We start from the raw sequence: 24,466 nt of genomic DNA on the forward strand, positions 1-24,466 counted from the left end.
TAATGGATCGTCCTGGAGACGTGCAGAAATTACGTTTGTGGAGGTACGCGATTCAGTCATGTTCCAGGATGAATTATCGAAATATCACGTTTCGGTATTTCTGCCCTCGAAAGGATTTCACGGTGCGCTCGTACTCGGGGAACAACATCTCTTACGCGTTTCGGCTCAAACCGAGCGCGTGGTGAAAGCGGCTGCGTTTGAACGCGGTATACGAAACGGCGTGTCCATAAACGCAGTCTGAATAGCGGCAGACGAACTTTATGTCGCGCACAGCTATGCCGCTTAAGTCGGAGAGACGCGTAAAATAACGAGGAGCGAAGATGCCAGTAATAATAGATAACAGTATACGGAGATTACGTTCGGTGGCGTTAAAACCCGGCTTCGGTTACGTAAGATCCGGGGTTACAACACCGAATATCGGTCGATATCGGTGCGGAACGCTGATAAGAAGTCTCGCCGTGGAAGAAGACGCGGATTCGGACGCCGTAATCCGCGGCATTCAGCTGCGGGCTGCGTCACGGCGTATTTTTTCTTCATTTCTTTTCCCCGAGTTTCAATGTCGCTCGTGCTCTCCCGCGAGAGCTCTGACTCGCACCGTTTGTTTTTGCCAAGTGTTTTAAGTGGCTAAAGTGATCGCCGCGATTCTCGTGAATGCACAATGGCCTTAATTGCACAGAGCGACGAGAGATCGTCGCGCGAGCGACCGACTACGAAATGCGCGCAATACGTGGGCGCGCTTGTGGGTGAGTTTTGTGGGTGGGCGCTTAAATCCTCTCCGCGAACTCGCGCGATATTGAGATGCGGCTGCATTTACACATGAATATTTAATAGACTGCGAGATAGTTGAAAAACAGTGAATCTCCGCCGCGTACGCTCGGGGGACAAAGGGACTTTACCGGGCTATAAAAACGTGTAAAATCTGCCCTCATCTTCGCGAGCCTTTGGGAGTTTCGAGGCGGCTTTGGAAAAAAAAAACTCGAGCCATCACGCGCGATTGCCGCATTAATCGTGCCTCTTAATTTAATCGAAAGTTCGCCTCGCGGTTAAAATTCTCTCTCTCTCTCTCTCTCTCTCGTCTCTCTCGATAGACATCTCCTCGCTGTAATTTAACTTCGCGTCCCCCGTCGCCGTGGGATCTCTTCGAAGCGGAGAGAATATCGGGGAGTAGCGCGAGGCCGAAGAATTCTCAAGACAGAAACGTTGTCGGAGAAGATAAAATATTTCTCGAGATAGATCAAATAGAATATTCCTCGGGAGGAATTTCGCGAGATGAGACGCGTCTGACATTTACTTTCTGTTACCGCTTAGCGACACTCGCCGCGTTCTCGATCGGCACGTATTTGTCATGGACGTCGTCCGCCCTGCCACTTTACAACGCGAACGACACGCTGCCTGTCAGCGATCAGGAGGGCTCCTGGATCTCCTCCTTGGTCCCGCTCGGTGCTATCCCGACCGCTATCCCGGCGGGGATGCTCGCGGATAGGTTCGGTCGAAAGAGGACGATTTGGGCGACGACCGTGCCCTTATTTTTCTGCTGGTACATCATCGGATTCGCGCGGTCCAAGATATGGTAAGGGGATTCGCTTCAGATTTTCGATCGAATTTCATTGAAGATTTGCGAAATTTGAAAGGATTTGAAAAATGCCTCACGTCAAATGTTGACGTACCTATCTATTTTGTATAGAAAATCTGAAATATTACTTTACGCCAAAATAAAAAGGGATACACACCCATATTTCTGTTTCAATTAACACAACGGTTGGCAGGAGAAATTACTTGCTTCAATTAATCGACGAACTGAATCTAGTCATCGAAGTCCACCGTCCGTTATGTCTTATCTATCAATTGCATTGGTTACGTCCCAAGCAGCGTCGGCGATTTTACTGTACCAGTTTCATTGATTTTCTATTTACGTTACATAATCGAGTTTTTCCACCAAAAGGATTTTCCTGGCGCGGTTCGTTGCGGGGGCAGCGTGCGGCGCAGCATCCGTCGTTGTTCCCATGTTCACGTCTGAGATTGCCGAGCAGAGCATTAGGGGCTTGCTCGGCACCATTTTCCAATTGCAGATTACCGCCGGAATTCTCTTCGCATATGCCACTGGTAAAGAGGTGTTTCAATTTCATAAATCTAACGCTGATCAATTTCGCGGCGCGGTGTCTTCGATTACCGCGTCAACGAAACCTACGTTTAAAATAAAGGAATTACATTGACCAAGCTCTCGAATGTACGTTATCACAAGTATATCCGGTTGCATCGAGGACTGCTGTAAATTGATAATTTACAAGTTGGACATTCGCTTTTCCACTCTGCCGCAACGTGTGAACGTGGCTCTTCATGGAAACGTCTGTAATGCCAGACCATTGTAACGACACAGATAATTAGAGAAAGATGTCACTACAAAGAACTTGACGTGCCGCACGTAGTTTGACGGTGTTTGCAACGATAGATAAAATTCAAGTCGCCAGTGTTCTAGGGCACAACTGCGCAACAACTTTTCTGAAATGATAAGCGGTGACATTACGTTTGCAGCTTTCACCGATAGCTTGCACGTCATCGCGATACTGTGTTCCGTTGCGCCCGCTTTGCTTTTGATCTCCTTCCCGTTCGTACCGGAATCACCGGCGTGGCTGGTCATGCAGGGTCGGAAGAACGAGGCGAGTGACGTGCTGAAACACTTCAGAGGGGCTCGATACAACACCGAGACGGAATTGGCCACGCTCGAGCTTCGGGCCTCGGAAATGCGCGAGGCCAGGCCCAATATTTCGGACTTGAAAAAATATCAGAGAGCGACCTGCGTCACAATTGGTAAACGTTTAATTTAACTATTACTTAGTTAAGCTAAATTGATTGCCGAATACTGCCGTTATATCACGTATATTTTACGTAGAATTGTGTTAGCACTTTAATTCGACGTTTAATGATCTTTTCAGGTTTAATGTTTATCCAGCAACTCGCCGGCGTTAACGCTCTGATATTCTACGCGAAGAGGATCCTCGACGACGCGGGCTCGATTCTGAACTCGTCCACGTCGTCGGTGATCGTCGGTGTCGTACAAGTGATCGCCACGTATTTTTCGACCATTATGATCGAACGCGCCGGCAGAAAGCTATTGTTGTTCATCAGCGCGTCAGTGATGGCTGTTTCCATGTTCACGTTGTCGGGGTATTTTCATTTCCAGGTAAACCCTTGTCGATAAATTTAAAAAACTTCAATTGCAAATCTATAATGTTAAAAATATTCGATTTCAGTGACTGTGGCTCGCTTTTTTCCATTTTCTGGTCGACTGCTAACCAGGGGTTAGTCGATTCTCTGTCTCTTCGTAGATAATAACATAAAAAAAGATGGAGAGTCGACTAACTTCTGGTTAACAGTTAGCCAGAAAATGAAAAACCGGGCCTATGAATATTAATTTTCGATCTGCAATTTCACGTTCCTACATCGAGATTGCTTAATTGACTGGCGAGCTCTCGGTTGTTCCAGAACTCGCACGATCTCACGAGCTTCTCGTGGATCCCTCTGCTCTCGTTCGCGGCGTTCATCGTGATTTTCAGCATCGGCTTCGGCCCCATACCGTGGCTGATGGTCGGCGAGCTGTTCGCGAGCAAAGTGAGAAGCGCGGCGAGCGCTGCCGCCGCGATGTGCAACTGGTCGCTGGCTTTTCTGGTGACAAAGTGCTTCCAGGACATGGTGGATCTCATGGGAATCTCGTCGTCGTTCGCTACGTTCGGTATGATCAGTTTAATCGGGACCATATTCGTCTCCGTGATGGTGCCGGAGACGAAGGGCAGGAGCGTCGAGGAGATTCAGCTCGAGTTGTACGGGACGCAAATTAGAATCCCGAGGGAGTCGGCGGCGGTGGAAACACGATGAAACATGATGAAACATAATGAAATAATTACTGAATCAAGATGCTCAATTGTAGAAACGCGGTCGCGACACTCGTTTGTATGAACACTTTATAGGTTGCCGGTAATCGGGGGTGCGTAATTAACACTTAATCCCAGAAAGTGCGGCTTTAAAATCTGCATGAAAGGAATCTCCATGGGTATGCTAGAGCTTCTCTGATAATTAGAGAAAATTCTTACGCCACTGAGGATAACTTTTAGCGCGTTATGCTTTTTTTGCATTTATAACTTTTACGCGTTATAAATGATCTGCTGCTCTTTAAATATTTACGCGGAGAGAAAATTTACCCTGAAAATCATGTGATCGTGGGACAACGCGGCATTTCGAAAAACTTTATGGGAGTTGGTTGAAATGTTACCACACATTTTATTAGCAAAATGTAGGATTAACATTTCAGGAAACTTTTACCATAAATTTTATTAGTAAAATGCACGGTAAAATTTCAAGCAACTCTCGTAAAGTTCTTCGAAACGCCATGTTGTCCCACGATTGAGAGTTGTTTGAAATTTCACCATACATTTTACTGGTAAAATGCATTAGTAAAATTTCAAAAGACTCCCACAAAGTTCTTCGAGATGCCACGTCGTCCCACGATTACACGATTTTCAGGGCAACTTTCAAGAGAAAATTCTCTCCGTGTAGATTTTCTAATTATATGTGAAAATATTGTGAGATTACACCACGTTACGTTATAAAGCAGAGGAATCTGTTGCTTTCTCCCCTTTTTAAATTTTCAGTAGCATTGATTTCGATACGTACCGTGGAACGAGCCTCTGCGCCGCTCACCTTCCGCGCCAAGTGCAACGCGAAGGGCGAAAGACACCGCCAAGGATCCGTTTATACGTACTCACATATTTATTTCCATCCGTTTGTTTTTACTTATTTATACGATATATCACATAATACATGAATCACGCATTCTTTTTCTTTAAATCGATCGGTCGTCTCGCCGCTCCCGTCGAATTACAGTTGCGCAAAGCTATGACGGGCTAACCGAGGGAGGGTGAATCGGAGAGGTTTCTGCAAAAAATGTAACGTGTCAAGTGTCATTCGGGTGTAGTCGTCGCGATGTTGCCCTATTGTGATACACGACGCGCGACGACGGTGCGCTCCAACATTTCGCAGATCGCGCGCGGGATAAAGGGGGAACGCATGGATCAGCGTCGGCGCGGAGTCGCGATCTTATTCCGGATGCATTCCGGAGGATCGCTCGAATGAGAAGACGCGGAATGAGAAATGAATGGGGTGTGTGAATGGAGGGCAGGAGGGAGAGGAGAAACGCCGATTTATGCGAGCATGCGCGCGAACATCGGTTCATATAGAAGATATAACGACATACTTAGCGTGTTGCTGCGTACACATAGATATCGATATGTACATAGGAGGTCTGCGTCGCTCGTTACGTCCGTCGGACGTTCCGTTCCCGTTCGGAACGCGGGGGGGGCGATTGTCCGACCGCCTACTTCCTTTCCCGAGGCTCGTTGAGGACGACTCGCGACGGTTCTCCAGGTCTCTTCGAAGCGCGAGTCTTCGGCTCCAGCGACGTGGGACGAACGCGCGGCCGCAATACGCACAGACGCGTCGCGGACGATCAGGAGCGAGCGCCGGGATGACGACCGGTCGATCCGATCGTCCGCTCGAAACCGGGGGAAGGGCTTAGGGACTAGAAGCTACACGACGTGTAATTCGCTTGCGCGAGTCGTATCGTATACCGAATAACGAATAAATAACATTGCAAAACGGCTCTGTGTGTATATATGTGTGTACGTGTATGCGTGTGCGCGTGGAAGAACGGAGAGCGGATAATTTTCTCTCGTCGCGAAAACGGTGCACTCTACTGCGCGATGACGAAAGAAGGCACACCGATTGCGTACACATTATGCGAAACTCTCGGAGATTATCGTCTCCGCGGATCCGGTCGACGGCCGATCAGGCTGCCCGGTCGGTCGCGATCTGCGTGGGACACATGTAACGTATGTTGAAACCGTGTGCGATAGTTTACCGCGTCTGCCGGACGCGAGAAGACGGTCGGCTTTGCGAGGGACAAACCGCGGATGAGGCTCCTCGTGTAGCCCGGAGCTGCAAATCGAAGCGAGGCGACGATTCCCGCGAGGAGGACGACGAGATCCGCGTAGGAAAGTCGATATTTCTCTCCCCCTCGTCTCTCTTTCTTGTTCCCTTCCTTCCTTCGCTTCTCGCGGATGAAGCGCCGCGTTCCAGGTCCTAAGATCCAATTCAGAGTAGACGCGCCTCCACCTGCCACTCAGTTTCCATCGGCCCCGCCGCAATTACAGTGCAAAGGCAAATCGCACGGTTCCCTCTTCTTTCTTTCCTCCCTCTCCGATGGACGACAGAAAAGCCAGCAGAGAGAAAGAGCAATCCGCTACTTGACTTACCCCTCTGTCGACTCCGTATATAAACTCGTTACAGCGGGGTCGCGCGATTTAACGAGGAGAGGCGGATCAAGCGGCAAATTATTCGCTGCCTCGCTCAAGAAACCATCCCGGGTCTTTCACACCCCCCGTTGACTTAGCGCAGAGTCGTCGCTGTTGCTGCGAGATTACACGGACGAGCCGCGAGCATCGGTTCCTTCCTCCTCTTCCACGGCAAAGGGTAAACGAGACGAGCCGAGCGAGCGATAACGTTGCTCGCCCGTCCGACTCTTGTCGCTTGTTACCTGCCTGCCACTCAACTACCGATCTCGTGCATTTCACGGCGAGACGCGGATAGAGTCGACGGACATTTCCAGGCTTCACCGAGCTGTCTAATTTACGCGAAACGCTGACGCACCGTTAGTCTGGCAGAAATGGCGAAACTGATTTACGTTGGCACACCAATTCGCCGGTTCGAGGAGGCCGCGACGAGTCGCCGTCACGACGCGACGGACGCTTCCCGTCGAGCGCGGCTCCCGGAGCACCGCCGTCATCAGAAGGAGAATATCCTCGCCTTGGAGGACCGGGGATTGAAGGTGACGCGCTGCGTGCCAGATCGGACGTGTCGCTACAATCATCTGGACTCGCTCTGCGAGTGCGTCGCCTCCAACGACGGATCCGGATCCGAGTCGTCGATGGAGGTCCCGTGCTGGGCCACGCGGATCGAGTAGCTCGGGCTTCGTTCGTTCCTGCGAGACACACGCAGAATCGTTCCGGTGAGACACCCCGCGGCTGCGATCATTCTGCGGATTTTTCGTTTTCAAATGAAAGCGTCCCTCTTCGAGCTAACTAGAGCTTGGGTTTTACAGAATCTTCTAGACAGCGTATCTTTCAGCTCGATTTTACCCAAAGTTGTTGTTTCAGACCCGAGCCATTAGGACTGATCGCGCGCTTTACAGTCCAAATACGTTTATATAACCGGGCGAGAACGTTGATCCGCGCGCAGAACTCGATGAAATACATCATAGTGTACGGTACATAAAATGAGATGAAATTTTAGGATCTTCTTTTATGCGACAGTATAAAAAAAGAACACTTTCTTCGCGTCTAGGTTCCGCGAATACGGTAATCGAGCGGATAAAAGATCGATACGCCGTAGACTGGCTGGTATCGCGCGACTCGATCCAGGTGTAAATCTCAAATTCAAAATATAGACGAGGCGATTTGTCTCTTTTCTTTTCGTATCTCTCCCTCCTCGAGACGCGAAGGCGCGATCGCGTAAAAATGGATCGCCGAACGCAGCTCCACGCACTTTTGTGATACAAATCGCGGCGCCGACGTAAACGCGTCTTTTATACCGCGCGACCGCGCGAAAATAAATCGCAGAATGCGTTCGCCACTTTGTAATACAAATTGCTACACTGACCTCATTGCCAGTTGGCTGCCGTCGCTGCCACGTCGCAGGGTGTTGGCGCGCTGTATGCAGGAGCATCTGCAGCAGATGATTCTCTTGAAAGCGAAGCGGAAGTCCTTGCTGAAGAGGGCGTAGATACACGGATTTATCGCGGAATTGCAGTACCCTAGCCAAAAGAGCACGCTGAAGACGGTCGGGTGGATGTGATTCGGGAAGAACGCGCGCACCAGGTACATGGTGAAGAAGGGCAGCCAGCACATAATGAAGCCGCCGACGATGATGCCCAGGGTCTTCGCCGCCTTCGTCTCCATGCGAAATCTCCTCACCTGCGTACAGCTCTGTCTCAAGTATCGCCGTCGACAGATGCAACATTTTAAATGTCCCCTCGACTTTGTTAAAATATGCGTATTCTTCTAAGAGAGTTGGCACGCGGAGAGAAATTTCTCCTAAAAGAGTGGGAACAAGATCGGCTCCATATTTCTTTGCATTCGATTTTGGTCGCATAAGACCTAGTCGCATAAAAGAAAACCCTAAAGTTTCATCTCATTTTATGTACCGTAAACTATGATGTATTCCATCGAGTTCTGCGCGCGGATCAATGTTCTCGCCCGGTTATATAAACGTATTTGAACTGTAAAATCACAAAGTAGGTACCGTCAAGCTGATCGCAGATATGTCAGTCTCAGAGTGTACCTATTTAACGTTCCAGAGATATCGGGCTCCAAAAAGCATCAAGTGATCAACGTGATCAGCAAAGCCACGAAAATGGAGCTACTTATCCGAACGAAAAGGCATTTTGTTCTGTCACTGACATGTTCAGAATGGCACTGAATCGCTTCACCAACATGATTTACAACCAGGTATCAAAGGCTCTCGGCCAAGTGGATGCCTTTGGTTGTAGATCATTTCGGTAAAGTGGGAACCTTTGGAGCCCGATATCTCTGCAACGTTAAATAAGTACACTCTGAGACTGACATATCTGTAATCAGCGTGACGAGACCTTTCGTTTGGCACCTTCACTTTGTGACCAAAATCGAGTACCACAAAAATTGGGTCATTTGCCTATGGACACTTGTTCTCACTCTTTATCCTGAAAATCGCGGGACATTACTTTTACTAGTAAAACGTATACTTGTGAGTATAATTAATTACTAGTAAAATGTATGGCGAAATTTCAGAAAACTCTCATAAAATTCATCGAAATGCCGTGTTGTTCCACGATTACATGATTTTCACGATAAATTTTAAGAGAAATCGTTCTCCCCGTGTGTCTTTTATTTTCAACAAAGTGGGAGAGGTAGGTCCCCGTTTTACAATGATCCATTTTTCACTGTAGCAACTTTTGTCAAAATTATCTCAAGTACAAAACGTGCGTTTAAAATGTCTAAACTTAATTTATTATTTAAAAAACAACGATTAACGCACGTATTCGTACGTGCTTGGGAAAGTTTTGGTAATTTCGGTACTTGCCTCATTGTACGAATGTATAATTGTATATTGATCTTGCTTTACGATTTTTCGCTTTCACCTGTTTTGTTGGAACCCGACTCTGCTGTAAAACGAGTCCTACCCGTATTAACTCTCTTGTAACATGCACTCATATCGCGATCATTAACTGTACGCGGTCTAAACAAATCCCGACGAGTAATCGACGTAATCGACGGGTAAATTGAGATGGAATTTCCGTCGTGCAGGCAACGTCAATGGCGTGCGAGGTAACATTTTACGAAAGTACTGAACCTTGCTCGTGCGTTTTTATGTAATATTTGAAAAATGGGTCCACGTGATAGCCGAAGGTGTGAAAGCCGTAAAAACGGGCCGACGTGAGAGAGAGAGAGAGAGAGAGGGGGGGGGGGGAACGCACATGGGCTTTTATGTTTCTCTTGCCCAGCTTCATCACTCGTGGCTTCTCCTCGTTGCTCGGCGTCATCTCGCGCAGCGACAACTCGTCGCCGGTCACCTGACTCTCGCAGCTGCTCCGCCTGCTCGGTCTTTTGCTGCTGCCGGCCCTATTGACACCACCCACCTGAAAGGGAATTTAACAAGTCGGCCTTTACGACTTCGCCACACATACACACGCGCAATCGTCACGTACACACGCCACGTGTGTCTATAAAATATAGATTCACTTTCGCGCGAGATTTATGGACGCCGTAAAACGGCCGTTTTTTTTTTCATGACGACCGCGAGCAGCGTCTAAAATCACTATCGGCCGAAAGTATCGCCATCATACTCGGCGATCAAACTCAGCTGAGAATTCGACGTCTCGCTTTTCGACTCTCCTACGGACGGAATCAAAATGTGAAATAGATAACTGCCGACCGCGGGATTTATAGATTTTTTCCAATGATTGAAATTTAATTATTCACGCTTTTATAGATGTAAAACGTTACGGACGATCGTCTTGTCGTTTTTTCTCTCGATTGCTCGCAAATCTTTACCTCGCGTCTGCACTCGCGTTTTCGAGAATACGTTTTTGTTAAAAACGATATTTTAATTCGCGCCTGTCTAGAAACAGCGTGATATCTTTAAAAATTACCCACGCCTGTCAACATAGAAGCGATGAAGGAATATATTTGTACTTCTTCCCTACATACATAGAGTTGTCGATATCAACGATTAAACATGACACGAGAGCCCTCAGCGAAACGTGTCCATATCCTGCTTCCTCTCGCCCGTCTGTAAATCCGCGCGATATCCGAACTCACATGCGGGAGAATAATTACGATCGACGATTTAAACGGCAAATAAAAGCTCGGAGATCCCCGTGAAACAAAACAGCGAGGGAAACGAGGAAAAAGAGTGAATTTATACGGCTCGATAGCCCCGTCCGATCGAACGAGTGCCTCGGTTTTATTGAACGAAAAAGTGATCCTTGATTCGTTCCATTTTGCAAAATGCCGTCGATTAGTCGCCCAATAAAAAGCGCGCGCACTCGAAATTGCAGTGACAAAATGTCACCGGGAATGCAGTGGAACGTGAAATTTATGCATGTTCGACATCGGCGAGAGCTTCCGAATGGAATTTACCTCACGTTTTATTAATTGATAAGTTACAGTAATAAAAACAGTAAATACGTATGTAAAACCTTCACGTAGTTCATTCCGAACTATTTTCCGTGCTATGAAAACGACGAAAGCTATAGATCGACAGTTTTGCGACGGAGAGGAGGACGCCGTTGTTCTTGGAAGACAAAAAACAGGAGTCGAAAAGTGAGAGAAAGGATCCGTGCGTCTCGAGCAGTTAATTGTACTCGCGAGGAGATCTGTGCGAATGGAACTCGTTGAAATCTAATTTACCTTAAGATGCGTGTTGCGCGAGGTTGGACAAAGCTGCGTCTGCGTCTGCCCGTTGCTATAATGGACCGAGATTTGCGAACATCTCGACGGGGTTCTCTCGAGGGTGTTGCACTTCGTGTTGAGCGTCTCGGTGCTGGGATAGGAGACCGAGATCTTGATCTTCTCGCGCTTGACGGAGCTGCGGCTGCTCGAGTCCGGGCTTCTCGAGTTGCCGTTGTTGCTGCCGTTGTGGACGCTACCGCGGCCACGGTGTATTCGTAAGGTCAGTCTTTGTTGTTCGAACCTGCATAAGAATAGGAAAATGCGTCGTGCTTCTGCATAGGCATTCTCTATTATGCCTGTCAGCGGCATAATGAAGCTTCCATAAAAAGGCTTCCTCTTTCGCGCGGAGAAGAAGCTCCATCGCAGACCCCGTGAGCGAAATGACGACTCGAGAGAACAAAGCGCGGAAAAACACACTCGAATGCGCGGAAAAATTTATTCGCGGCGCCATTTCATTAAACGAGAACGATGGGAGTGACAGGAGTAATACGAATTTTGTCCTGTGCACAATATTAAAATTTTCTATTGGCAGAATAATTCGTGTCCGACTAGATCTGCTCGCTTACGCAAATAAAAGGGATAATTAACCGCGAGATGATTGGCGTTCACGCCGATCGCGGGAAAGCGATACAAATAAATGCGTGATAAAAAGCAATTGCAGGATTATAAACAATAAATTCACTATTCTGGCGAACGGAAGCTTCGGGGGGGAAAAAAAACCTGGCGCGGGGGTTTACCTGGTGCCAAGCATTTTCGAGGCCTTTGTTGTCCGAAAACCTTGATTAATGGCCCTCGTCGTGGAAACTGCGGCGTTGTAGATCCGCCAATAAAAAAATAGCATCACCAGCATCGGTATGTAGAAGGAGCCTAGGGCGCTGCAACACAGTGCAATTGCGATTTCCCGTTACGCCGGTGATACCCGCGGTTCCCCATCTCGCGATAACACATCGGGCACTTTTTCGCGCGGCGCCGGCGCAAGTGCGGTCGAACGCGGATCACACCATCGTGAATATTAATTTGACTGCCCGCTTTGGCGATAGACCCAATCGAGAAACACGTCGCAGACCAGTATTCCAAACGCATCGAGGCGTTTATGATTTATCAACGTATTGATCGGCACCGTACGGCGCGTATATAATCGACCTTGATTGACGCGCACAATACGATATAACGACATGGAAATAAAATACTGTCGCTATTGGCGGGGTCTTACTCGCAGTCTGTGAAATGTCATTCAAGAGCTAATGTTGCACCGCGAGGGTCGTTGGAAAAGTTAAACTGGAAGTTTCAATCCTTCTAGGAACATGTGTAAAGCTCCAACGAAATAGCACCGGTTCATCTCGCAAAAGTCACACGGGTGTGCTCGTTCGAGGATCATAAAAAATGAACTATTTGATTGAACTTTACACGTGTTTTTACAAGTTGAAACTTTTTATCTAACGTCTGTTGTGCGGCGTGTATTTCATTCGAGAACTTTTCAAATGGCCCTCGTATTTGTTGAGCTCATTTACTTTTAAACGGAAATAAAATGCGCCAAGACACATATGAGAGAGGAAATCTATGCTTTTGCCTTGTGAAAATGTCAATCGATACATTTCTGCTGCGAAAGTATGATCTTTAATTGACACGTTTATAAGATTCAATATTCGCGTATCACGTAAATTCTTCATGTTTGTAACGTCTGTTGATACACTTTAACACAGACGTTAGATATTAATGTACTTATGCGACAGAGATCCAGTTGCATATTATACAATAAATCCGAGTGGGAAAACTCGATATCTCAAATGTAATTTTAATCCCGTATTCCGATTTATTCCCGCAGCGTACATTAAAATAAATTAATTTTACATAATTGAATTGAATAGCATCTCTGCGATGCAGGAAAGACATTAAAATGGCATTTGCTTGGCGCATTCTGCCATTTTTTACGGCACCCCGCTATTCCGCCGGACAACGGAAAAAAGCCAATTTATCCCGATATGCATAATGCAACGGGAAGGCATTCGTGTAATTTCGCTCGCGCTGCCACGCGTCATAATCCGGCGTGCATGTAGCGAAGATCCAAGAGCCCTTGAGGGACTTACCTGTAAACGACGTAGCCGGCGTCGTTGGTCAGCTCGCAGATCCATGGGCACGGCTTCATCGGCACGAGTATAGTGGTGGTGTTGGACGGGCCGTATAGGGGATACGTTTCATTGTACGTAATATGCGACTGCGGGAACAGAGGAAGCGATTAAAAACGCGTGCGGGCAAAACGATCGGATGACAATTGAAAATCCTCCCGAAATAACGAAGGCGGATTAAGCCGTGGCTGGTACGCACCCGTTTGTCCTTCCAGCCCACTAAAGGCGGAAAACAGATAACGAAGCTCGAAACCCAAACGGTGGCCACCAGCAGTCTAGCCCTCTTTGTCGACATAAGCTGGATTTATGGAAACGAGAAAAATAAAACTAGGAGATTAACGAGGAAACGCGCGCCGGGGACACGACAATTGTATAGATAAGGAGATAATGCGATTAGTCGGTATATCGCGTTCGCGTTAGAAGAGGAAATTCACATTTCTTCAATTATACGTTCGTCGTTTTTCGCTTTTCGACGCGCGCACGTTTATGTTCCTGTTGTTTTACTGTCAGTGCAACTTTTATGAGATACAAGAGACACGTCAGGACCGAAATCGAACATTGCGAGCAGAATATTTCGAGCAGCGTGTACTAAAAATGCAAAGTAATCCTGAGAATTTGACCGTCTACAGAACTCGCTTCTAGCTTCACCTTCCCTCGGTGTATCTTTCGTTTCTGCAAAGTGTTACGCGGAATATTCCCGCGGCGAAGCAACGCCACTTCGAATCCGAGTGGCCAAATTGCTGCGTAACGCGCATCCGATCTCCTCGGGATAATCGTTTTCATGAATGCTGAATAGTACTTGCCTGAGGATAGCTGACCGGCCTGGTCACAGCCAAGTACCTATCCAGGCTGATGGCGCACAAATTCAATATCGACGCCGTGCACATCCAAACGTCGACCGCCAGCCACACGGAGCACCAGAGATTCCCGTAAATCCATACCTTTCGAGAGAAAAGACGTTCGAAAGAAATGCACTTAACATACAAAACCGGTAAAGAATCTACCGCTATTTGGCGCAAATATGCAGTAACGCGCAGTCTTTACTCTCTAAAAGTCAATCAGTGGATTATCACTGAAAGCAGTGAATAGTCATTGATTTGCAGTTATAAGTATACTACTGAAAATTGCAGTGGTACGCTTATAACTGCAAATCAGTGACTATTCACTGTTTTCAGTGATAATCCGCTGATTGACTTTTAAAGGGTACCATTTATTTAACGTCAAATACGACCAGGTCCAAAATTGATTTTATCGCAATATACGGTTCACTGATACCGTTCGCCTCATTTTCCAAATATTTAAAAGCGCGCGAGGAGTTGAATGGCCGAATCGGTAACACATCGCGAAATTGGGGGAAAAAATAACTATCGGATACGCCGGGCATTAAATAGGGCGAAGCTTATCGCGGATAGACGGACCGTTCGTGCGTGTGATTGACAGCGATGCGTATCTCGTTACTCGCAAAACCTAGCGGGCAGATAAGACGCGGGGTTGGCACGTGTCAATCGTCGGATCAATTCCCATTCAGGTCGGACAGTGATTCACAATGTAACCACGTACAATGGAATCCCATGTACTGCATGCGGCACGCGCGCATCTCTATGCGCTCGCGTTGTACGCACAACGCATCCGCATAATGACGTGCAATACAACTGCATCTCTACGGGAGTACAACCACCTGTTCAGAATAAGCCTCGGCCGGCGGTGTTACGTGCGCTACCGATATATCGGAATTCAGTAATTAACCTTCATTATTTACAGCCAGATTACTGTAGCTATGATTGCGCACGGTCACCGACGAATTGCAATCAAATCGATCCTCCTCGCGATTGTTAATGTTTTAAATTTACCGACTCGTTCCCATTTCCCCGTGCGTTCTGCCATGATCCAAATCGAATAACGGGGATTTCTATTTTAAAAAATCCGCTTTTGAGAATGTCTTTCGGCCGACGATAATTACCGTTCTTGAAAAGGGAACTCTGTTACTTTATGAAAAAGAACAATTTTGCTGCATTCAAAATATTAAAATTCTATGCAGGGTGTACTAAAACCACCGGATGTTTTTCTAATCACGGATTCTTTAGAAAATTTTAAGACGAAAATTCTAATACAAAAATGTCGAGGCTATAATAGTTTTTAAATAATAAGCGAGTATATTTCACCAATGTTAGGCCTGAGATTTCGCGCGCTCAGGCACGGCGACAACTATTTTACTTAACTATAATCTGTTACTCACGCGATTGCGTATAAATGTATAGAAATACGTATACACACCTCTCTATAGCTCCGTTTTTAACTTCGTTCTCAAACTCGCCTGACAGCGCATTATTTAATTAAAGCCAATTTTATCTCATGTAATTAGTAGGCAACGTATACAGATACATTCTATCAGCATACTCGTGGCACATTAATTAAACGATGTCCCGAGGCGTCTAGTTTCGGGAAAATGACGGGAGAAAAAATTAAATTAACGCAGTATACACGTTGCTTGTAATCCTCTCCTACATCTCTTTGTCTCTAACTGCTTCTGATTGAGATTAATATAAACTAGCCGAATACTGAAGCGTCTATTTACTTTTACTTTTCAATACTCCGATATCTATTTTTATTATTTACTCAAGTGCAAACGTGTGTATTACGTTTATAACCAGCCGACGCTTAATAGACTTCTACTGTTCATTTCTTATTTAGCATCCACCGTTCCCGTGTCTCACTGGCGCAGCGATCGATACTTTTGGTCCGCACACAAAGTCTGAATGAAGTTATTTAAGTGAAGTTCCCCACTGAAATATATAAATCGCAAACACACACCGTGCGTTTCTGGCATCGAGGGGGGGGGGGGGGACGCGCGTTATCGTAGTTTTTCCTTTTGCGCCGAGAAGACGCTCTGTGCCGCGCCACTCGACCAATTTCCCCGAAAGCGAGGGGCAAGGAGAAAGGAAGACCCGAAGAAAGAGTCGTATCGCGATAAGTGCGCGATGAACTAACTTGTGCTATATCGTGTAAACTCCAGTTAAATGGAACACCTCATTCACGGCTCGAGCTAAGAGCGAGATTCACGCCGCTCCCGTGCTCCATCCACTGCCCATCGACCCGTTTTCGACCCCCGATGAACACTCGCGTATGTACACGCGAATATTCGCAGGCACGCTGGAAATTCAGGCTGGAAGGACCAAAGGGAAAAGCCAACAAACTGTTGCATCCTCCGCGAATCCCACTTAAACCAGCACGGCTCGTTTGGCGACTTCAGGGTAAAACGTACCGCCGCGCCGTTCCATCGCACGGTTCTTCTCGCGATACTTTTTAACCATATCAGAAAAAAGACGAGACAAAGCTCAAAGGGATGGCGCAACGAGTCCCTGAGAGGTACGCCGGAGAAATTACCTCGTGAGAAAAAGATGAGCGAGAGGAGAGCGAGAGTGTTTCGCGATTAACGATGCGATACTCTCGGAAGGAGGAAGGAACTCGTGACTTGGAGATACCACTTTCTTCACATGTGGTATCTATTTTTAGAAAAATTGATCTTGAGTACGAGCGTATTTTAACTATGAAAATATTGTTCTAAAAACTTCTAGCAGAAAAAAATCATTTTGTAACAGAAGAGACACATCGCGCAACAATGTTGAATAAGATACGGGAAATTATTACAAGATCTACCTTCGATAAATCACGGTAAAGATGTTAAAGAGACAGAAGAGACAGGCATTTATGATGTTCAAAAAATGCGAGGACAACTTTGAACACTTGCGCGAATGAAAATCAAAATCAGCTTTGAATATCGGAGGGACTGCACGTTCCAACGTTAACACGTTTAAATATTACTTTCAAATATTGCAGTTCAGAATATATTTTCTGTAAACAATGCGCACCCCATCCACCGCCAAATACATCTCGAGCGTGACAACAAGCGGATATTGCGTGGGACAGAATTCGGCGCTTTGTCCAAACTATGAGGGTAAATCGATCCTGTCGAAAACCGTGCGTTAGTGAGCGTCCAGTGGATGAAATTTCCCTACCAGGCAACTTGTATCGATACGTCATAATGCCGTTGCGATTGATGCTATTGTGCCCGGCCGTTGTATGAAAAATGCACTATTGATTGCTACAAAGTGAATGTCGTCGATTCAAGATGCACACGCTGCGACAGGGCGTTATAAAGTGCGAAACACGATGCGCTGCTTTAATAAAGCGCGATCGAATCTTTGTGATGCGATAAATTGTGACTTTTATCGAACGCTTTCTTTTTGTTACTTTGCTTTTATCTCTTTGCATAATGTTAGAAAAATGTATTATTTTTAGAAATAAAAACACACGGAGAGACCGATATAGTTACCGCATGTTATAATATTAATACGTTATAATATTTGGGACAGCAATACCTGTGGTTGTTACACCCACACTGGTATGATAAGTGGAGGCAACTATGTGCGTTTTGTGCAGCAAACTCAGTGAATGTTGCAACGCAAAACAACGCAGATGCCCCTACTATTTATACGGCAACATTTTAATTTCAGTCATTTTTGCCTTAGCCGGTCTTTCCGTGCATACTCTGGGAAAAATTTTGACCATTTTTTTGTAGTTAAGCAGCTTAACATTTCGGTGCCTCTTAAGTGAAAATTATCTTTGCGTTACTGAATATCGACAGAACTAATTGAGAGAATTGATTAGTATTACTTAAAAATCTTGGATGTAAATAGAATAGCTAATCGCGATTTTTAGTTACGCGGGGTAAAATTCGTGAAAGATTAGAGTTACGAACAATCCAAATCGTTCGATTACTAATTTTGGGCCCCAAAATGGGTTGCTAACTGTCCTCTCTTTCCCGGAGTATGCACAGTGCATTGAACGTTTCAGTCTCAACGCTACCTTAATTCTTTCCTATCACATTAACATCTTATTCCACTGCCAGTTAAGACACCGAGAAAAGATCTTACCTTGTAAACCTCCCAGGTCGCGCTGAATGGCAGGACGGCGACGCCGACCATGAGATCGGCGACCGCCAGGCTCACGATGAACATATTCGTCACGTTCCTCAGCTTGCTGGTACAGTAGACGGCCAAGATGACCAGGACGTTACCTACCACCACCATGACATCGACGATCGCCAGGACGATTAGGGTAATCACGTTCCACAGGCTTGACCACTCGACGCCGTCGTACAAAGCAGCGCATGCGGTGGCGTTCAGGTCTCGCATTTTAATTAACTCTCGCGGTCCTCGGGTACGCCCATGCGATCCTGACCAAGGACTCCAGAGGGTATCCGGTGCGGCGGCGACGGGAGATGCGAACACGATAGGGCGCGCGAGGCATCTCGAGCCGTCATAACGGGATCGAGAGGTCCTTTTCGCGTTAACACTCAAATGTCATGGTACTCAAAAACGATTACGGACACTGTGATCTTTGCCAGTTTCCGTGGAACGCCACAATCCTCTCGCGCACCACCAGAAATAATAACCGATCGATTCACTCGACGGCAGGACTAGAACTTGAAGAAGCTCGATGTTTACCGTGGTCCTTGAACCCGAGGGCAACCGCGCTTCCTTCGTGTATTAATCTATCAATTAGTTACGTTTGGCGTCTCAATTAACTATTTTCTCGATTAATCTGTATCTTACGCGAGTGTCGCCAACACGTTATTCTACTTAACATCATGCAACGTAAGTTCTCGAGCAAAACATCTTGATGTTACGCAGAAGGCTGGAAGCAATGGCAACGAGTTGTAATTGTTTCCAGCCTCTCTCAATTATTCTTAAGACCGTCGTTGTGGACTTTTTTTTCAAAACGATCAAGTTTATCGAATAAATTACATTGCTTCCGCACCGACCGCGCGGTGTTAATTGTCACAACGCAATTTTGTTTCCCTCGTTTATCAGAAACTTTGTTTTTTCGCCGCCGTACGCGGTCGTTAATTGAAGACCAATCCCCGTGGACCTCCGTCAATATTTCCACGATTACGGTCGGATGAGCTCGTTAATGCGCACGTCGTGCACGCTCGCCGGTCATACACTTGATCATACACTGCCCGGCAGTACAATCCGGCGCTTTAGTTTCGCGGTCGCAGGCACGATCGCAAAACGTTATTTCCGGATAATCGATACCGCTCGCTCTCACTGCATACACGATCGCGCGCGTTGCACTCCGAATGTCGTCTAACGGGCGGGTTGTTTAAACGGCGCGCTGTTTCAGACAGGGTATCGGATTTAGGGGACTGGAGCTACGATCCAGCTCGCATCTCGAATGTCTGCGACTCACTTGTCGTTTACCGTTCTCCAGTTTCCCACCGTCGCGAATTCCGAGTTGCACGATCTGCATCGTGCCGCAACGTCAGTCGATCGCCTCTTCACTCGCGATTTCAACGCGAATTTACCCCGAGCTCCTCGGGGTTTAATTATCTCCCTCGTTTCGAATTCCACGCGACTCCCTCGTCCAGGGCGGGGCGCTTTAATGCGGGCGCTCGAATGAAACGCGCGACTCTACGAACGCGATACCTCAAATACTACTCTCCTCGCGCGGCAACTAGTTCCGCTGACGTAGAGCGCCGGGTGGCGCGGAGCCTTCAACGAAAGTCGTTCCGATGAAATCGTCCTAATCGTTCGTCAACGTCATCGACCTATTGTCATACGATACACGTGCCGCGGATCCATTAGCGTTTCCAACAAAAAAAAAGACGCGGGGAGAAGAAACGTGGTTGTGGCTGGCATCCCCTGACATGCTGACATTGCTCGCTCGATCGTCGTCGGTTTCCCTCCTTCGATCGTCGTTGCACACGCCGCCTCTCTCTCTCTCTTTCTCTCTCTATCTATCTCTTTCCCCCCTCGCCGCGGATATATCGAGACCTGCAGCGGCCTGCAGCCTCTCCTCCGGAGGCTGCTTCGACCACGTTATATTGCTTCGACTGCACTTTTACCCCTCCTCTCCCCCTCCGGCACGAGCCACCCACGACGATCACGTACCTACCCAGCGACCCTCCACCTCCGTCTTCGGCTTCGCCCACCCGCGAGGGTGCACCTCGTCCCGTTACCAAATCGAATCCGACGGTAGTTTTCCGTCGCTCGTTTCCGCCCGACAGATCCCGACGTTATCCCGACGGGAATTGAAAACAGCGTCGTCGCCTCTATTAGGCGCGATCGTCGACCAGCGTTCACCGCGAATTTCACCAGCGTCGAGACGACCCGCTTTTCCCGCGATCTCGCCCCGCCTCCGCGGCTCCCAGTGCGATAAGAGGCGACCTGGCGCTTCCGGGAAGCTGTGGGCGAATCTTCCGGGTATAAATCAACGGTGATTTCTCGAGAAGCCTTAAGAAGCGTCGCCCACGATATTTTCGCCTATGCAAACGTACAATTGAACTCTCGCGAGGGGTGTACGAGACTTTTTCGCATGAGAACTTTCGCAGAACGGAAGAAGCTTTTTTTTTTGCTTGAATCGACGTATCACATTTTTCTAGATAATTACAATACCGAATTCCGGGGATTTTCTGGCACTGACGAACGTTCCGATTTAGATTTGCCGAGGAGAAACCGAGGGTTCGCGATGTCGTTAAATCCATTCCCCAGTTCCTGCGCTCGCTAAAGAAGATACGTTTCCTCTTAGCGGCATCGTCGGCAAGAGGAGCGCTTTGAACTCTCACGTTTCAACATGCATGATCGAAACGATGCGCGAGCAGATTACGGTCGCGATTCCTGCGTGAAATTCAACGAAAAAAAATATATAGATATATTTTTCTCTTAAATCTCGCTCCTCGACGTTGAGCGATACCGGATTGAGCGATTCCTGTTGCTTGCTTTGCGGGCGAGAGTACATTTCCCCGTTCAGCTCGGCGACGAATATTTCACGATCTTTCGTCGAGTGAAAATCCCTATTCCCCAACTGCCGACTCTTTTCGTGCCGAGAGAATCTCCATTACGACGAGCGCGTATAAATGGCCGCTCGTTAAGACGAAAAAATCGGATTACTCTCGTCGTTCCATATTTGACGACTTCGGGGTGACGGGAGGGGGGGGGGGAGAGAGAGAGAAACTAGAAATTATTTCTCCTCTTATACCGTTCGTTTCGATTAAATTCCCTCAATTCTCGCTTTCGCCGCGAGTTTCGCGCTTCGACAGATCGTCGCGAGAGGAAATTCTCGCCTGTATCGACCCCGAGATCCTCACAATCCGCTGTGACGGAACTTACAGTCCGGCAGAGTGCGTGCCCCTCCCCCTGAACCAATCACGTTCCGCTCATTCGCGACTCGCGCCGGAAAGAAGAAAGCTTTTCATTTGTTTCTCGCGCCGCGCCGGATTCTTCTCGCCGACTTCGTGCGATCGTACCGGCGCGGCGGGACGAGAAAATGGAGGGGGCTCCGAGTCCCTGTGTGTTGCTGCCTAACAAACGGCGCCATGGGACGCGCATTCGTGCCCTAAGTCACGAGATCTCAATTCGGAATGCCCTACGCGCTCGTCCCTCAGGATTACGCTCCCGGCGCAATGAATTTACTGTTACGTGGCCGGCCGGAAATTGCAACCTCCCGGCGTTCTTCCCGCGTCCTCCTGCCCCCCGCATCCTCTCTCGCGAGCTTCCATTCAGCGGAGAAAGGGCGTCCGAGCGCGGTGTGGCTGGACTTTTCGGCGACTTCCCTAAAAGTACGATCACGTTCCGCCTCGAATGGCGAGAACGGCGAATTTTTGGCGCAGTTTCGCGCGATCTCTCCCGCGATCGTTTGTCGACGTGCCGGAAGTGCAGGAGGGCGTAGCGGGATCGATACCGGGGGGGGGGGGATACACTGAAAATTCCCGGGGCGTAGATTCCGCGTAAATCAGTTTCGCTAAACGACTTCGCGCGCCACCCCCTTCCAACGATCCCTCCGCCCACCCTTTTTTTCGTACGTGAGTGTGGGTGGTTTTACTCTCTGTCACAGGGACAGTCTCGGTGTCGCGGGTCGTACCTCCCGCAGTAGCTTCCGCGCAAAACAATCTACAGCCGGGGAGACCGATTTGTATCGCCGAGGAAGACCGCGGGGCTCGAAATCGCTCGACAGTCTCCGGAATTTCTCGCGCTTTTTCTCGCTCGACCGCTTTCCTCTTCCTACCTCTATCGAATCCTTGCAAAGAGACGACGCGTCTCCTCTCGAGCGCGACTCTGAATTCTGCTACAAATAATATCTCGCGTTCAATGACGTTTCTCGCTCCGCGTTTCCTCCGCTCTCTCGTCGATTTCCGCTGGATTATATGTTTTCCTCGAAATCAAATGAAATACCGGTTCGAACGGCTTGTCGGCGATAACTCGCCCTCGCACCTTCCAATTCGAGTTCATGAAAAAAGTAGCCGATTGAATCTTTAATTCAGCCATTCTGAAACCCCGCTCGGATATCCTGTCGAGGGCTAATCCCGCTGTGCCGATCGTCTGAAATCCCCCCTTCTTTTTTCTCAGGAATCGGAGTCGATATCTCTCCCTTTTTAATCTTATTTTTTTCCTACGCGGACCAATTAAGACGTCCAGTGAACCGCCAATTATTTTCCCTCACGGAGGAAGAGGCGCTAAAACGCTACATGAATGTTCAATTATCTCTCTTCGCGGCCTTCTCCTCCTCCGGCGTTCTCGCGGGTTTTCTTTAATTACATCGCTTTTACGCGGGGATCTGATATGCCGAATGAATTTCCAACGATCCCCCTTGGTTTGGTCGCAATTTATTCCTCGAGTTGCGCAAAACGCCGGATGAATTTCCGATGAGTTCGCCGGCTACCGTCGCGCTTCCGTATTGCGGAAGTCCGGCACCCATCCTCGCCAAGGATCTGAATAATACTACCACTGCACTATCGTTGTGATATACTTAATCAGCACTTTACAGAAGCGCCGATTAAAAAGCAACCGACGAGCTTTTAATTAAGCAAATTTCCCGAAGCGCAATATTCACCCGTTTAGTTTTAGCGCTTACCACGCGTTTCTCGTCTAATTTTGCCGAAATATCTTCGAAATATCCCTCTCGCACTCGCGCTCGCCGAAATATCGAGCAATTCTCCCGGAAATTCAGTTTAAATAACCGCAAGAGGCCCGCGATTATCGTATGTTAATTACCGTCGGCTTTTCGATCGTGAGCGGTCGAGTTTTCAGCGGTCTTTGTTTTAACCACCGCGCAAGATGTATATGGTATCCCCGCCGAAACGCCGAATGAAAGTCCTGTTTTGACCCCGTCGCTCCTACTCCTGCGACGCGCTGAACCTCAGCCGAATCATCCGCCCGAATTCGTTTCTACCTTTTCACGTTTCGATTCCCGATTCGGCCCTTACTCGATTCTCTCCGCCTTAATTGCCCTTTTCTCGATTTTTCCGCAGCTCGATTTTCCTCCCTTTCAATCCAAACATTTAAAATGCTCGCTCGCTCGCGAGTATAATAACTCCTGCCTTTCACCCTTTCCGCTTTCTTTTCTGATATATTTCCCCTCGACTGCCCGCACTTTTTAATTGTTACCCTCCCTTCTATTGTTATGCCGCTATCTGGATATCACAAAGCACCTCAAAGCTCCGCGGGACTTTTCGATTCTCTCGCCGAGACGCCAAATAACTTTATAACGATGACAGCGTGACGATCCCCTTTCGCCGATGCAGCGAAATATTTCTAGCCCGGTCCGACTATTGAACTATTCCCGATTTAAGTGCCACTCGAACTTCCCCAATGCCGGCAATTCCTCCTCTTCAGGGTTCGGCAAGTCTCCAAGTAGTCCTTGATTTTTCCCCACTTGGTGCGACCAAATTCGAGAGGTCTTTCTTCAAATGTCTCCATTTTCAACAAGGACGAGAGAGAGAGAGAGGGAGGGGGGGGGGAGAGGGGAGGGGGAGAGAACTACGTGGGGTGATCGGGAACGAGTCTTTGAACGCGTTCGTCAGATGAACGTATCCGCGGTGCAAGGGGGATCGTGTCTGCCTTTGCAGGGCGCGCGATTGTTATTCGACATTGCGGTAGCCAGCTTGACGCGTATCGTGGCCAGTTCTACTTGCCGTCGTTTATATGCAACCGGCGCGCTCTGCGACGACGACGCTAATAAACGCGGACGCGAGACAAGCAACGCACGTCTTCGCGAAGATAAAAGATCCACTCGCCGCAATTATTCTTCGATGGTACGATTGATGTTAAGAGATTACACGGCAACACTTAGATCGCAATTAACGTTTACACCAACGACATAATGTTTAGCGCTTTTATACGCATATTTATGATCGGTCCGATCGGATGACGATCGAATGAACTTACGTCGTAGGACGATGTTCCGGGCTTGCGTGTACCTCGGTGAAGTCACTGAGCAGTCTACCTTGATCAGTCTTGGCGATTT

At 47.9% G+C, this 24,466-nt stretch overlaps 2 protein-coding genes across 5 annotated transcripts; one reads left to right on the plus strand and one right to left on the minus strand.

The window, feature by feature from the left end:
* The first annotated feature begins 274 nt into the window (after window positions 1-274).
* LOC105564317 (facilitated trehalose transporter Tret1-like) lies at window positions 275-4,384 on the plus strand. The gene is made up of 6 exons (XM_012016609.1): window positions 275-743; window positions 1,309-1,570; window positions 1,943-2,103; window positions 2,533-2,808; window positions 2,934-3,181; window positions 3,484-4,384. The coding sequence occupies exons 1-6, from the start codon at window positions 659-661 to the stop codon at window positions 3,871-3,873; spliced, it is 1,422 nt and encodes a 473-aa protein (XP_011871999.1). The 5' UTR covers window positions 275-658; the 3' UTR covers window positions 3,874-4,384.
* Window positions 4,385-4,741: 357 nt separating this feature from the next.
* LOC105564318 (probable G-protein coupled receptor No9) lies at window positions 4,742-24,466 on the minus strand. 4 transcript variants are annotated; one of them, XM_012016613.1, is made up of 10 exons: window positions 24,388-24,466; window positions 18,097-18,716; window positions 13,966-14,103; window positions 13,362-13,460; window positions 13,124-13,251; window positions 11,774-11,911; window positions 10,995-11,277; window positions 9,560-9,721; window positions 7,708-8,021; window positions 4,742-7,030 (listed from the first exon to the last, which is right to left on the minus strand). In XM_012016613.1, exons 2-10 carry the CDS (start codon window positions 18,355-18,357, stop codon window positions 6,916-6,918), a joined length of 1,638 nt encoding a protein of 545 aa, XP_011872003.1. In that variant the 5' UTR covers window positions 18,358-18,716; window positions 24,388-24,466; the 3' UTR covers window positions 4,742-6,915. The 4 variants fall into 4 exon arrangements, with proteins under 4 accessions (XP_011872003.1, XP_011872000.1, XP_011872001.1 ...); XM_012016610.1 differs by having other exon boundaries at window positions 4,742-7,084; XM_012016611.1 differs by having other exon boundaries at window positions 4,742-7,084; window positions 18,097-18,702; window positions 24,388-24,464.

The sequence above is a fragment of the Vollenhovia emeryi genome, unplaced genomic scaffold (assembly GCF_000949405.1).
Source record: "Vollenhovia emeryi isolate VEMERY1.0 unplaced genomic scaffold, V.emery_V1.0 DF939166.1, whole genome shotgun sequence".
NCBI classification, from domain to species: Eukaryota; Metazoa; Arthropoda; class Insecta; order Hymenoptera; family Formicidae; genus Vollenhovia; species Vollenhovia emeryi.

What these genes read in the sequence shown, in the direction of transcription:
- LOC105564317 (XM_012016609.1), top strand. Translation starts at nt 659, where the DNA reads ATGGCCTTAATTGCACAGAGCGACGAGAGATCGTCGCGCGAGCGACCG. An exon ending in TCTCTTCGCATATGCCACTG is followed by an intron (nt 2,104 to 2,532) that starts GTAAAGAGGTGT and finishes TTACGTTTGCAG; the next exon opens with CTTTCACCGATAGCTTGCAC. An exon ending in CGGGGTATTTTCATTTCCAG is followed by an intron (nt 3,182 to 3,483) that starts GTAAACCCTTGT and finishes CGGTTGTTCCAG; the next exon opens with AACTCGCACGATCTCACGAG.
- LOC105564318 (XM_012016610.1), bottom strand. Translation starts at nt 18,357, where the DNA reads ATGCGAGACCTGAACGCCACCGCATGCGCTGCTTTGTACGACGGCGTC. An exon ending in GGCCGGTCAGCTATCCTCAG is followed by an intron (nt 13,461 to 13,965) that starts GCAAGTACTATT and finishes CCATAAATCCAG; the next exon opens with CTTATGTCGACAAAGAGGGC. An exon ending in GCCGGCTACGTCGTTTACAG is followed by an intron (nt 11,912 to 13,123) that starts GTAAGTCCCTCA and finishes ACTGTGTTGCAG; the next exon opens with CGCCCTAGGCTCCTTCTACA.